The following is a 16,256-nucleotide window of genomic DNA, read 5'->3' as shown; positions in this document are numbered from 1 at the left end:
TTGGGGCATACTTTACAAAGTACCTTTTTCTGGTCCGTGTCCAACTTTTCAAACCAAAACAACGTCCATGCGATAGAAGTAGCCCCTCTTTTAGGTACAAGCTCACTTTGTCTTGGCTGGTTGTCGGAGTCATTCTCCTGTTCAGAATTGTCACGTTCACTCTCCTCCGTGTTTGTTTGTGTTGCCTTCACGTGCCGTGTGGAAGAATGTAAAGCGTTGTCCAAATGACGAAACATATTACCATAAAGAGTGTGATTTGCGGCAAGACGATATAAACGATAGAGCATCATATGAAACGATAGACGTTTTTTGTATCGTCACACGATATATATCGTCATATCGCCCAGACATAGCTAATACATTATTTTCTTTGACTTCTTTAGTTATTTTTATATTCACTTTCATCCTTTATCAATATCTTTTGTGTTTGATTCTAACCAAGCCTTCACCCTGAATAAATACAAAGGAATGCAGAAATGAATTTGTAGCTGAAGAGGAATTGCTCAATGTTAACAAAAGAAAAAGGAAATAAGCTGATGGCAATTAACTATCACACCTCGTTATAAAATGGTAGATAAAAATCTGTTCCTCTCATTGAACCAACGAAAGACTTTGAAGCTGTTTCGTGTATGGTTTTGTGATCTATGAGATATGGCCATAAAAAGGTAAACGGTTTAATATTTGTTTTTCACTATGATGAAATGATTTACACGGGTTACCACTGCTAGTTGGGGGTGCAAATATTAATACAAAGTTAATCAGTTAAGTATTCTGATTAGTGCTGTCAAGCGATTCAAATATTGAATCGCGATTAATCGCATTAATGTCATAGTTAACTCGCGATTAATCGCACATTTCTTTCTATTCAAAATATCTGTTGATTTCATGCTGCTAGCCTTTTAGTGAGATCAGGGAGTGTTGAGAAGGACAGTAAGAAGAGAGACCCGCAGTGGTAGGCCTATGAAATGTCAATAGCCCAGGCTTTTATTTGTTTCATTCACTGAACTTTCGAACATAACTCTTGCTCAGCAAAGATGGGAAATACTTTAACATTTATTATTTAAACCAGTATGAATATTCCTTCTGTACGTAGGCCTATACACATTACCTGGCTATCGAATAACGCCCACACACACACACACAAATCACACACACGCACACACACACACGGTGGCGGAGTGGTAATCGGGATAGTCGGGAGGATTCCCGGTGGGCCGTTAACGTTTCGGGGCTGTCGGGCTGATTACTGTGGGAAAACAATATTGCGTTTATAAAAGTTCCTTGCAGCGCCGTCCGGCAGCCTGAACTGTGCAACCGCAACCTCACTCACTCAACGGACAAAACACATACAATCCGTCAACGTCGCAACCAATTCGATTTTGCCTAGAGGGGAGCAACTGAGCGGCCCCTCCCGAAGTGGTACAGCCCAGTTGGGCCTTGAACTGCGATTGGTCAAAAAGATGAAACAGCTAATGACAACATTGAACTCTCGTACATGGCCTCTTTTCCGGTAACAATGGATCTTTGCTCGTACGATCATTCTCACGATGGATCTTGCGAACCATCGAGAATTACTTTGGAGCGTTTCCCGAAACTCCTCTTAACATGAACGGGCGTTCACTGCACTCACGACATTCGTAGGATTGTAACTGTCTACTGACACGGTGCTGAAATGGACTCCGTGCTGAGGGAGACGCAGGAATGTCGCAGGAAAATAGGGTTGAAAAGCGTTAAAATATCTCCCCATCAAGACCAACAGCAGAGTAGCCTACGAAAAGAATAGACTGCAATAATTTGAATACTAAAGATATTAAAACACAATTGATTAGGCCTAGGCTGACATATGTATCAGCCCTAATCCTGAAAGCAGTGTGCGTCCTTTTTCTCACAGCATTTTCCCGCCTGAAATAATTCCATATTACAAAAATAGCTTGTGTAACAACTAGCCTACATTTATCTTAATGTGCTGATTTCTGAAACATGCTTAGTGCAGCAAAGAGAGCCGACTTTATCTGATTCCGCATAAGGTTTAATTGATTGGCGCGCCCTCTCTCGTCTAGAATATTTGTAGACATAAGAAATGCAACGTTCCATTCATTCATTATCATTGAAACGCAGAGGCTGGGCATTGACACACGGCTATTGCTGACCCGATTAGGAGAGTTTGGTCTAGATCCTGCCCATATTGTTGGGCAGGATGATGTAGGCTATAGGTCTTTTAATGCTGCCAAGCCGGTTCGGCGCGGGCTTTCTTAGTTCACTGGAGAAGGCGGGGCTGCGCACGGACTCCAGACCTCTTCAGAATAATTTGCATACTCCCGAATGTTTTAATTTTTTTATGAATGAAGACACCCGCATGCAATAATGAGTTCATGTCTGAGTGTAGACTACAATCGCGATTAACTATGATCAGGGATGTTCGTTACTGTCTAGACACGGTCCAATAAATAGTGAACTTCATCACAGCCTCACCGAAGCGCCTACAGTGCTTAATGCAAACAATCGCAACAAAAAACGCCTGCAGAAATTCTCTGACACCCGCTGGTCTCAGCATGATTAGGCCTACAATATGTCTTCTTTCATTGATCAATAAGAGGACATTTTAACCACGATGGCTGAATTAAAATCAGAGGGAGACAGCAAGTGCAGCTCGAAAGCGACCTCCCACACAAGAGCAATGTAATCATTTGATTTTATTATAGACCTATGCCTTGTGACGTGGCGATTGATCGGGACATTTCGGCTGCGCATGTATTTTTGGAATTTTGAATTGCTGCAATAAATTATGTTGTTGTTGACTTCTAACATGTCTCTATCTTTGCTGTTTAAATCTAACAGCAGTCTATGAGTAATATATCGGCTGTAACCACTGGTTTTGGTTTCGAAATTGCGCCAGTTGGGCAGTCCGTGGTATTGGATGTGTTTTAGTAAAACGCATCCAATACACGGAATGTCCGCTGGTGACGCCACTGAGGCTATAGCAGGCTAATGGTGCTCTTAGCATCCTACGAGTACCCCTGGAGTCCTCGTTAGCTACGAGCGTTTTCACGACGTTCGTTACCAACGATGCTTTCGGGAAACGGTGTGAAAACTGTACGATGCTTGTACGACGCACTTCACGATCCACTGAGGCTAACGATGCTTACGGGAAACGGGGCCCAGGCTCGAACAGAGTGACACACAAACACACGCACACTTTTAAGGAGTTTTTCACCTTCTCCGTATCCTTGCTTGCCCCAACAACTTCGTGCAGTGTGCTTGTTGTTTTGTTTCCGGTGTAGCTAAATCCGGTATGGTGTTGTAGTTTTTCTATCGTGATTAGTTGTTGCTAGACAGGAGGTGAAAAAACAACATTTGCCAAGCCAAAAGAGCGTTAATCGCGCAATAGAAAAATTAACGCCGTTAAAATTGGTTTGCGTTAACGCCTTAATAACGTGTTAAACTGACAGCACTAATTCTGATACAATAATGATTAACAGTTCACTGACTTTTTTTATGTTTACAGTGTGCAAGTGGCATTGCTATTATGGACAGCAGCTCTCTTGTCTTGGAGGACCTTCTGCCTGGCCGAGCTGATAGAGGACCAAGGGTATGCCTCGTGCGTCACTTCCAGACGAAGAGTTCAGAACCTCTCCGGTCAGAATCTTACCAATGTTCCTTTGGATCTGAATAATGACTTGCAGTACCTGGACCTTTCTCACAACCCCCTTATGAAACTGCAAGCAGCTCCCTTCCAAAGACTCTCACAACTCTGCTTCCTGAAGGTGACTAGCTGTGCTCTGAGGCTGATAAATCCTGGCTTATTTATTCTGACCCCAAAACTGAAATTCCTGAACATATCTCACAATTTGTTAGATTATATCCCTGATCTATCGCTGCCACTGCTGAAGATCCTTGACTTGGCCGGCAACCAATATGACAGCTATCAATTACCGGCCACATTTGAGATGTTGGCAAATCTGTCTGCCCTCTACTTGGGGAGTGTAAATGCTTTACAAGTGGACTTCAATGATTTTGATTCCCTCTCGGATAGCTCATTGCATCATCTCATCCTTGGAGGAGGTGTTGAGTGGCAACGGTACGATCGTGGTTCTCTCGCGAAGATGAAATCCCTCCAGAAGATAACCCTCAGAGTGCCTTTTTGTGAGAACCTTGCTTTATTTGAAAACCTGCTGGAAGATGTGAACGAAACGCAAACAACCGATTTAGAGTTGGTCAACGTGCTTCCTAACCTCTGCAATGTGACCGGGGACCCTTTCAGGAACCTGAGAACCATGCCACTAGTAATGCATTTAACCATTGTAAACACTTGGATGAACAGCAGTTTCATGGTGATATTTTTAAAGAATGTTTTTTTTTCTAATGTTAGAATGATTAAATTTGCAAACATAACCTACAACGAAGATACACCTGATGGATTTAAGTTCCCCACTCTGAATCACACAATGGTCATAAATTCCATTATATTTGATGGAGTAAATCATTACCAATACAGATACCCCACTATAGAAATGAGTGTAGACATATATTCCAGGATGGACTATTTGAAGTTCTCAGGCACAGGAATGAACATTGTACCTTGCAACATTATGTCCTCCTTGCCGTCCCTGGAAACCCTGGACCTCTCAAACAACCTACTGTCTGACACAGGGTTCTGGTGGCCTGGGTGCTCCTATACCTCAGTGTTTCCCAAACTAAGGCACCTGTCTTTGAGCAAAAAACGCTTTGTTGACCTTTCCTTCATCTCTCAGCAGACCCACCAGATGAAGTACCTGGAGTCTTTTGACTTGAGTTTCAACTCCATTTTTTTGGATAAGCCGTGCTTTTGGCCCATCCACATCACATCGCTGAGCCTGAGCAACAACTACCTGGGGAACAAAGTATTTTCCTTCCTGTCCCAGTATTTACAGCGAATTGACCTGTCAAAGACAGGCATCACAGCCCTAACACAAGAAGACCTTTTGCAATTCCCCATGTTGACACACCTTTTCCTGAGCTCCAACAGCATTAAGGTCATCCCTACGGATCTGTCCCCCACCTTGGTCAGTCTGTATATAGACCAGAATACTATTACATCCATCTCCCGGGAGTCGCTGGCGGGTCTTCCAAGTCTCAGGACTCTCAAAGCTGGAGGGAACCCCTTTGTCTGCTCCTGTGACTCCTTTTGGTTCATAACTGCTCTGAACAAATCCTTGCTGCCCGACTGGCCCTTGGATTATACCTGCAGTACTCCCCCATCTGTGGCTGACCTGCCGATGTCCGAGTACAGAACCAGCAGGATGTCCTGTGAGGCCTGGCTTCAGGCTGCACATTGTCGACGCTCCTTGCTTTAAACTTGACAAGTGTGTCCACTTTGTATAGTGTCGGTCGGGGTCGGGAAGTAAGTTGGGCCTCGGGACAATTTTTTTTCCAGCCAGTAGGTGGCGGGCCAGGAGATTATCAAAGGCTAGTTCAAGGAATTGATTAATGAAAATGCATCTGGCCCGTCAGCTGGCTTAGTCACATGCCTACCACACACTAGATGACTCTAAAAAGACGTACATATAAACAAGTGTATGCCCTTATCACGTAAATGTCATGCCTGATCACGTTATGAACTGCAAACGCGATTGTGATTATTGAATTAAAAATGAAAAGAAAAAATAAGTTAATTCATAATGTAGCCAAGCGGGGGACATCCCGTTGGTATTTGAATGACTTCATTTGCTTATCTCGTCCCCCAATAACTCTTAGTCCTAACCCTAAATGTGAAGATAAAGTGAAAAAGTTGCGCAGTTGTCAGCCTGGTTCTGCAGCTGAGTCTGCCAGGTAAAAGTGTCCGTAGAAAGGGTCTCATTGTATGCAAAGGCCACGCGTAAAGCCGCTCCTCTTTTCCTCTCCATGCTGGAGAATAGTGCGCAGTAGAATAGGGCAGTAGTGCGCACCTAAAAAAGCAGCCAACCACTCTTAAAATAAAACACACAACCACACATACATCACGGCCGATGCTGACTGACCGCACACACACACACACTCGCTCTCTCTCTCTCTCACTCACTCACTCACTCACTCACTCACTCACACACAGACACACACTCACTCACTCACTCACTCACTCACTCACACACACACCAGGGCGGGTGCTGATTGACCCTGCGCACACACACAAACCTCCGTTCCCAGCCTACTCACCGTTAAAAGAGCTGTAGGCGAAGTAGCCTCATCAGAGACTCTGCTTGCGTCAAACAGCAAAGTCTCAGAGCTTGGCGTCTTCAATCTTTTGTGGACTTTTGTCAACAGCTCCTGCCTTTCTCTGGGTGCAGTATCACACAAAAAAACGTAATGCCAGGTCTCCATTGATAGGCCATAGAGGGGGGTTCCGTTTCATTTAATATTGCATAGTTTCCAATAACTCCTGCTCAGCCCCTCGCAGTTTACGCACGTGACGAGTTTGTTTCTAACCTCGCAGGAGCAGTAGCAGGATTTGATACATTTAAATAAAATAAAATAAATATAGTTGATTGTATCCGGCCCTTTACAGTCAAGCTAACATATATCAATATTCGATATTCAAAATGTAAAAAAAAGAAAAGAAAATAAAAAAAATCAGATAACTTCAGAATAATCTGGCCAGCTATCATGTCTGACGGGCCAGTCATGATCCTCCAGTTGCCGACCCCTGGGCCTCGTTTCGCGATAACGATGGATCCACGCTCGTATTATTCAAAAATTGGGTTATAAAGGGTTAAAATTAGCCTACGAAAAGAATACACTGCAATAATATGAATGCTAAAGATATTAAAACACTATTGATTAGGCCTAGGCCAACATATGTATCAGCCCTAATCCTGAAAGCAGTGTGCGTCCTTTTTCTCACAGCATTTTCCCGCCTGAAATAATTCCATATTACAAAAATAGCTTGTGTAACAACTAGCCTACATTTATCTTAATGTGCTGATTTCTGAAACATGCTTTGCACAGCAAAGAGAGCCGACTTTATCTGATTCCGCATAAGGTTTAATTGATTGGCGCGCACTCTCTAGTCTAGAATATTTGTAGACATTAAAAATGCAACGTTCCATTCATTCATTATCATTCAAACGCAGAGGCTGGGCATTGACACACGGCTATTGCTGACCCGATTAGGAGAGCTTGGTTTAGAGATCCTGCCCATATTGTTGGGCAGGGTGATGTATAGGCCTTTTCACACTGCCAAGCCGGTTCGGTCACAGCTTGGCACGCCCGGCAATTTAACCTTCTTATCTCAAGTTTCCTGTGTAAAACCGAGGGGTAAAATTCCCCGTTAGTCACGGCGCGGGCTTTCTTGGTTCACTGGAGAAGGCAGGGATGCGCACAGACTCCAGACCTCTTCAGAATAATTTGCATACTCCCGAATGTTTTTATTTTTTTTATGAATGAAGACACCCGCATGCAATAATTAGTTCACGTCTGAGTAGACTACAAACGCGATTAACTATGTCAGGGATGTACGTTACTGTCTAGACACGGTCCAATAAATAGTGAACTTCATCACAGCCTCACTGAAGGGCCTACAGTGCTTAATGCAAACAATAAACGCCTGGAGAAATTCTCCGACACCCGCTGGTCTCAGCATGATTAGGCCTACAATATGTCTTCTGTCATTGATCAATAAGAGGACATTTTAACCACAATGGTTGAATTAAAATCAGAGCGAGACAGCAAGCGCAGCTCGAAAGCGACCTTCCTACACAAGAGCAATGTAATCATTTGATTTTATTATAGTCCTATGCCTCGTGACGTGGCGATTGATCGGTACATTTCGGCTGCCCATGTATTTTTGGAATTTTAAATTGCTGCAATAAATAATGTTGTTGTTGACCTCTCACATGTCTCTGTCTTTGCTGTTTAAATCTAACAGTAGTCTATGAGTAACATATAGGGGTAACCACTGTTTTTGGGGTATTGCGAAATTGCGCCAGCTGGACATTCAGTGGTATTGGATGTGTTTTAAAGGAGACATGTTATGGTGTTTCCCAACAAGTAAACAGGCCTATATTAGTTCCAGAAAACATGTTTTTTAAGCTGTTTGCTGGAAATAGCTTTTAGGAAAAAAAATCTTGCCTACCGCTATTCCCCTATGTTTCAGTCCCTTCAGAATGCGCTCTTTCTGGTGACTGTAGCTTTAATGCAAATTAGCTGCTGCTAATTGACCAATGGGCTGTCAGAGTGAACCACAGCATGGAGGCGAAGTGATTGTTGCCATTTGCGGACTCCTGGAGCTCTATATCTATATAATAAAATACATAATAATAATAATAATAATAATAATATTAGATAACATATAGGTATTTATATAATATTATATCTAATATCATGGCCAAATGCTGTGTGCACCTCGGATGATATTATTAGAATCATAAAGACTGCGTCTGACGTCTCTAGTGCTTCCACAACAAGGCACGGCTGTCACAATTCACTGCTGCTTTGGATTTTAAATTAGTGTTGTATATTCAATCCTACATATGTCAACAACAAACAACAAAAAAAAAAACAACTCAAATTAACTGCAATTCAAGAATAAATTATACGTAACATTGAATAATAATAAACTAAAAACACTATAAATCTCTATATAGTGTGTGTGTGTGTGTTTGTTTATATATATATAATCTATTGTATTGGCTCATATGTGTATAGGGCATGTTTCTTTTAGTTTGTCAGCTTACATTCAGAATGTAACAGCCTCGTGATGAATACATTTGAACTGGGTACATCATAGGGTGTGTGTGTGTGTGTGTCTGTGTGTGTGTGTGTCTGTGTGTGTTTCTGAGAGAGAGAGAGAGAAACAAAGAGAGAAAGACAAATTGTTGCATGTGGTGTGTGAGCTTGTTCATAAATCTCTTTGTGGTTGTTGTTTTTTTGTGTGTGTGATTGTCTGAATTCCAACTTTGTCAGCTTTTTCAGACAAACACTACAGCCCACTTTCCCTCGATTTCATTGCGGAACAGTCATAGATTTGGAATAACCGTGACCACTTGTATGATGAAGTGGTTTCAATTGTTTCAATTGGGATCGCCTTTAAAAAGTGTGTGGCTCATTTATCACAGTGTCTCGTGATTCCATGTCACAATAACAGGGGTGCTCCAATCCTGATGCGTTTCACACACGGCTACTCTTCCGTGAGGGAACTGAACGGTTGCTAGGCGATGGGGTGTCATCTGATTGGTCCTTGAAGCTGGACAATAAGAGGAACCGAAGTTGGTCTGCCTGGAATGAAGCAGGACTGTTTCTCACTATGAGATACATAGAAGACTGTTAAGGGCCCCCAAGCCAACAGGGGTCCCAACTTAAATAATAAACAAATATGTATATAATCATTATTCTTTGCATATATTGTTTAGGATTTTGATCCTGAGATTAATCTCAAAATGTGGCAAATCTGCAAAAAGTCCCCCCTGGATCTATACCATTTGAAATCAGAGGTGTTTTTTTTAACCTCTTTTTAGTTATCATAATAGCTGCAGAAGCCCTAAACTTTCACAATTGTCGCTCACAGATTCACTTCCCGTTAAATCTCTAATCATCATGTGAGACTAATCGAATAAAATGTAGCCTTTCTGCTTTTATGTGTTCCTGATACATGATATGCATACTGGGCAGCCATGCAGACAAAGAGGAACATATTACCCCTTTAAAGGTGTGCAGAGGAAGGTGTACGAACAAGGAAAAAAACAAGGAACCTTTTGGCAGGGAGTCAATGCTCCAACAGGCACCATTACTTATTATTTGAATAGGGACTGATATAGAAACAATGAGACAGACATGAGACAGACATCTGCGTGAGACAGACGTCTGATGTTTGCATCATAGTGTTTCCAGCCAAACGCTAATTTAAGACCCTTGTCCCTAGTAGGACTTTTAGTTAAAAATAATACTACAGATGAACATAATTAAAAAGTAAGAAAATGGAAATTAAATAGAATGGAAAATCAAAGAAGACAAAGATTGTTGCTGAATTTGCCAATATTTGGCTTGAACCATTGCCATCCACACTGATGGTCACACTGTGAGGAGGTTCCATTGAGTGCTACAACACAGGTCAATAATTATTAGCTTTGAATATAGCCAATTCAATTCTTAAGATACTCGACAAAGAAGTACTGTGAGCGATAATAATAGAATCATAATCAAGAGCTCTATAGCCGCAGACACTTAAAAGAGTTATTATTATTATTATTATTCACTTTTTTATTGATGTGTCTTATTTGTTTATTTGGACTCATCTAGACTCATCTGATCCAATCTTATCCAATTTAATGTAAGCTAGTCTAAATTCTGATGAATCCTAAGGAAGTTCTAGCATACTCTCCAAAAAATCTTATGTCTAAGGAAAGGGCTTTTAACATTTGAAAGACATAGATTAAGTTTATTCATGATGTAAATGCATGAAGAATAAATGAGAAATACATTATAATATTCGACATTATACAATACATTTACTGTATATTAGTATTGCTTTATTTTTTATAATGTTGTTGAATCACTGCTAATACGTTATTTTCTTTGACTTCTTTCGTCATTTTTTCATGTCCTTTAATCCTTATCCAATAGATTTTGCTTTCGTTTCTAACCACTCCATCACCCTCATTAAATAGCATACTAAGGAATGCAAACGATTCATCAAAACAAATCTGGGAAATTCTAAAATGTTTCTTTGCAGTCCAACTTAAGATGAATTGCACAATGTTAACAAAGGAAAAGGGAAATGAGCATAAAGGATTGTTTTTGGCGCCTTTAAAAGAGAGAAGATATAAATTCCCTCCCTCCCAAAGCACCAGCCAAAGACGTTGTAGCTGTTTTGTGTATGCTTCAGGGATCTAGGAGATATGGCCATAAAAAGGTAAAATTACATTTTTAACTGATGAAATTTGGTGATGCAAATATTAATCCAAAGTTATTTTGTTAAGTATTCTGCTACAATAATGATTAACAGTTCAGGTTTTTTTTTATATATTTACAGTTTGCCCGTAGTATTGGTATTATGGACAACAGCTCTCTTGTCTTGGAGGACCTTCTGCCTGGCCGAGCTGATAGAGGACCAAGGGCATGCATCGTGTGTCACTTCCAGTCGACGAAATAAGGACCTCTCCGGTCAGAATCTTACCAATGTTCCTTTGGATCTGAATAATGAGACGCAGTCCCTGGACATTTCTCACAACCCCCTTGTGAAACTGCAGGCAGCCCCATTCCAAAGACTCTCACATCTCTGCTTCCTGAAGGCTACCAGCTGTGGTCTGAGGGTGATATATCCTGGCTTATTCCTTCATACCCCGAAACTGAAATTCTTAAACATATCCAACAATTTGTTAGTTTACATCCCTGATCTATCACTGCCACTGCTTAAGCTCCTTGACGTGGCCGGCAACCAATATGACAGCTATAAATTACCGCCCACATTTGAGACGTTGGCAAATCTGTCTGCCCTTTACTTGGGGAGTGTAAATGCTTTACAAGTGGACTTCAATGATTTTGATTCCCTCTCGGATAGCTCATTGCATCATCTCATCCTTGGAGGAGGTGTTGAGTGGCAACGGTACGATCGTGGTTCTCTTGCGAAGATGAAATCCCTCCAGAAGATAACCCTCAAAGTGCCTTTTTGTGAGAACCTTGATTTATTTGAAAACCTACTGGAAGATGTGAATGAAACGCAAACAACTGATTTAGAGTTGGTCAACGTACTTCCTGACCTCTGCAATGTGACCAGGGACCATTTTAGGAGCCTGAGAACCATGCCACTCATAAAAGATTTCACCATTGTAAACACTTGGATTAACAGCAGTTTCTTTGTGTTATTTTTTAAGAATGTTCTACTTTCCAATGTTCGAACGCTTACATTTGTAAATGTAACCTACAATGAAGATACAGCTGAAGGATTTAGGTTCCCCACCCTGAATCACACAATCGTCCTACAGTCCCTTATATTTGATGGAGTAAATCATTACCAATACAGATACCCCACTATTGAAATTAGTGTGGACATGTTTTCCCAGATGGACTATTTGAAGTTCTCAGGCACAGGAATAAACATTGTACCTTGCAAGGTTATGTCCTCCTTGCCGTCCCTGGAAACCCTGGACCTCTCAAACAACCTACTGTCTGACACAGGGTTCTGGTGGTCTGGGTGCTCCAATACCTCGGTGTTCCCCAAACTAAGAAACCTGTCTTTGAGCAAAAACCGCTTTGTAGACCTATCTTTCATCGCTCAGCAGACCCACCAGATGAAGTACCTGGAATCTCTTGACTTAAGTTTCAACTCCATTTTTTTGGATAAGCCGTGCTTTTGGCCCATCCACATCACATCACTGAGCCTGAGCAACAACTACCTGGGGAACAAAGTATTTTCCTTCCTGTCCCAGTATTTACAGCAAATTGACCTGTCAAAGACAGGCATCACAGCCCTAACACAAGAAGACCTTTTGCAATTCCCCATGTTGACCCACCTTTTCCTGAGCTCCAACAGCATTAAGGTCATCCCTACGGATCTGTCCCGCACCTTGGTCAGTCTGTACATAGACCAGAATACTATTACATCCATCTCCCGGGAGTCTCTGGCGGGTCTTCCAAGTCTCAGGACTCTCAAAGCTGGAGGGAACCCCTTTGTCTGCTCCTGTGACTCCTTTTGGTTCATAACTGCTCTGAACAAATCCTTGCTGCCCGACTGGCCCATGGATTATACCTGCAGCACTCCCCCATCTGTGGCTGACCTGCCGATGTCCGAGTACAGAACCAGCAGGATGTCCTGTGAGGCCTGGCTTCAGGCTGCCGTGGCGTTGCCCGTGACGATGCTCATCGTGATGGCTCTTTGCTCTGTGTTCTACGCCTGTGACGGAGTGTGGTACACCAAGATGCTGTGGGTGTGGATCCGTGTGAAGAGGAGAGGCCAGAAGCAGGCCAACCTGCTGAACAACACGACGTTTCGGTACCACTCGTTCATCTCCTACAGCCACCAAGACTCCGCCTGGGTGGAGAGCAAGCTGGTGCCGTCCCTGGAAGGGGCCGGACTCTCCCTGTGCATCCACGAGCGAGACTTTGTGCCCGGCCAGTGGATCGTGGACAACATCATCAACTGCGTGGAGGCGAGCTACAAGACGCTGTTTGTGCTGTCCAACCACTTTGTGCAGAGTGAATGGTGTAACTACGAACTCTTCTTTGCCCAGCATAGAGCTCTGGACGCCCAGCAAGACTCCCTGGTCTTCATCCTGTTGGAGCCGATTCCGACCAACTCTCTGCCCAAGAAGTTCTTGAAACTGAGGAGATTGCTGATGCAGCAGACGTACCTGGAGTGGCCCAAGGATGAGCGAAAGCAGCAGGTGTTCTGGGTCAACCTTCGGTCTATGCTACAGGTGGCGGACCACCGGATCCTGAAGGATATGGCCCTAGAGTTAACCAAAAGCGCGTCTCTGATCGCAGACGATTTGGTTCCTTTGTTAAAATGATGACTGCAGTCCAATATGAAAAATGTGTGTGGCCCATTCATAGATAAATGTTTTTTTCATTTCAACTTTGATTGCCTAAATGAATCTCGAAAAAACTGATAAATTACAGTGCTATAAAAGTACTGCCTTACTTTTGATTTCTGTTGATTGTATATTTTTCTTTTGTATGTTTGTTATTAAAGTTAATGTCTCTACCCAGTGTACAAATAAAGGAATGCACGCCATTGCATTGCATGGTTCAATAGGATATTGTTAAAAAAATATACAGACGATGTAGCCTACATATGAAATTGATCAAAATTTGTATCCATGTAAATGTGTGTATAAAGTCACGGCCTTTGCGATATCCTAAGCTGTTAATTCTCCTTTCGCATTTCAATAAAGAACTATTAAATCAAACAGTGTCTTCAGCCCTGACTGTTTGCACTACAATAGCCTACCCACATCGTGTAGGTAACGTGAAAGGCTCAAAAGTAAAGGAGGACAGGTCCTGGGATTCTCCTGGAAAGAAATTTCAGACAAACACTTAACTGTAGTTTGACTTTCAACGTCTTAAGTCAACCAGGTGATGTATTAAGGTCTATCAGATAAAACATTTTCAAACAGGCTTCAACATACATACTAAATCCATCACTTACTAAAGAGAAGAGAAATCCGGATTACAAGAACAAGCGGTTCACATCAGCCAAGTAACGTGATATTTCAAAATACGTCTGATGTGTGTATTTCTTATGAAGCCACTATATTTGCTGAGTATTCAACAACACAAGCTAAAACACTCCACTCTTCATACTTCCATTACCCCTGGAGACAGACTTCCTGTAGTCCAGATCTGTCTCAAGGGTAATAACACACTTTTTTCTTTCTCTTTGCTATGGTACAGAGGCGACACAGAATCAACTTACTAGGTTTGACAGAAATGGATTGGGTTGCAGTTGTAGTGAACCTCAGTAGGGGTTGCGAATGCAACCCAATCTTAGCTCCTCCCCCTGCATCCAGGTGCAAGATAAAAAGGCCAAGATGGCTGAACTCAGCCTCTGTTGGTTACCTCCTAGGGTGGTGAGTAGGGTCCCTGTTTTTAACAGTTTTGAGTCCCCATTTGAACTTTTATTAATTAGTGTCTCTTGTTTTTCAGGATCCCCTGCTGCTGTTTTGTACGGTTTCAGTCCTGTTTTAGCTTTGCTGTTTTGTTTTGGTTCTGTTTTGCTATTTTGTTTTGATTGCTTTAGTTCAGTTTGCTTTTGTGTTATTTTTCTGTCTGTTTCATTGTTTGACCATTGGGTTGCTGGGTTACATAACCCCTGTTTTGCTGTTTGGTTTGGTTTTGCTCCAGTTTTCTTTATTTAGTTATTATTGTAATAAAAGTAAGTTAGTATATTTATTGTCTCTGCTTGACTGCTTCTATTGGTCTGTTCTCGAACCTGTGTCCTTATTATTTCTGTAATATCATAGTTTCATTTTCTTTGGTCTATATTTCCTGGGGTAATTCCCCAGGTGGCGTTGTCGGTCCCTCTTTAGTTATTTCCCCCTTACCCCATTCATATTGACTTTTACACTGAGCCCCGCCACACAGTCATGATGTACATGATACATGAACACGATGTTCAAATGAGATACATAAGTGTAACTGAAACGATGTATACATTTACTGCATATTTATCTTGCCTTATTTTGTATAATGTCGTTGAATCCGCTAATACATTATTTTCTTTGACTTCTTTAGTTATTTTTATATTCACTTTCAACCTTTTCCAATATATTTTGTGTCTGATTCCAACCAAGCCTTCACCCTCAATAAATACAAAGGAATGCAGAAATAAATTTGCAGCTGAAGAGGAATGTTAGCAAAAGAAAAAGGAAATAAGCTAATGGTAACTAACTATCACACCTCGTTATAAAACGGTAGATATAAATCCGTTCCTTCCAATTGCACCAACGAAAGACTTTGAAGCTGTTTCGTGTATGGTTTTGTGATCCATGAGATATGGCCATAAAAAAATAAACGGTTTAATGATTATTTTTCACTATGATGAAATGATTTACACGGGTTACCACTGCTAGTTGGGGGTGCAAATATTAATACAAAGTTAATTTGTCAAGTATTCTGATACAATAATGATTAACAGTTCACTGATTTTTTTTTTAAATATTTACAGTTTGCCAGTAGTATTGCTATTATGGACAGCAGCTCTGAGCTGAGGGCCAAGGGTTAGCACTATGCGTCACTTCCAGACGAAGAGTTCAGAACCTCTCCGGTCAGAATCTTACCGATGTTCCTTTGGATCTGAATAATGAGACACAGTACCTGGACATTTCTCACAACCCCCTTGTGAAACTGCAGGCAACTGCAGGCGTCTGATCCCAGACGATTTGGTGCCTTTGTTAAAATGAGGGCTGCAATCCAAAATGAAAAAAGTGTGTGTCCCTTTCAAATATTGATATTTTTTTTGACTTACAGTAATTATTTTGCAGACATACATTTATGTTTGGTAAAACGTAGTCTTTGGTTTAAGTACTGCATTTGTTTTGATTTCTGTTCAACGCATTTAGATTTTCGTTCCCTGTTTTTTATTAAAGTATATTTCTCCACCTAGTGTTCATATAGAGAAATGCGTGCCATTGCATTGCGTGGTTCATTAGGATATTTTAAATATATATATATATATATACAGACGATGTACAAATGAAAACATCCATCGATGTAAATGCGTGTGCAAATAAACGGCCTTTGTGAAATCTGAAGCTGTTAATTCTCATTTTATATTTAAATAAAGAACATTTAAATCAAACCGAGCCCTC

General features: G+C 41.4%; 1 protein-coding gene across 1 annotated transcript; it reads left to right on the top strand.

Moving 5' to 3' along the window:
- Positions 1-10,819: 10,819 nt before the first annotated feature.
- Positions 10,820-13,457, top strand: LOC307075281 (toll-like receptor 2 type-2; the record flags this gene model as incomplete). The annotated part of the gene is made up of 2 exons (XM_079735827.1): positions 10,820-10,861; positions 10,982-13,457. The coding sequence occupies exons 1-2, from the start codon at positions 10,848-10,850 to the stop codon at positions 13,455-13,457; spliced, it is 2,490 nt and encodes an 829-aa protein (XP_079591953.1). The 5' UTR covers positions 10,820-10,847.
- Between the last annotated feature and the right edge of the window lie 2,799 nt (positions 13,458-16,256).

Source organism: Pollachius pollachius (assembly GCF_949987615.1).
Source record: "Pollachius pollachius genome assembly, chromosome: 4".
NCBI classification, from domain to species: Eukaryota; Metazoa; Chordata; class Actinopteri; order Gadiformes; family Gadidae; genus Pollachius; species Pollachius pollachius.
This window is presented reverse-complemented; position numbering and strand designations above follow the sequence as displayed.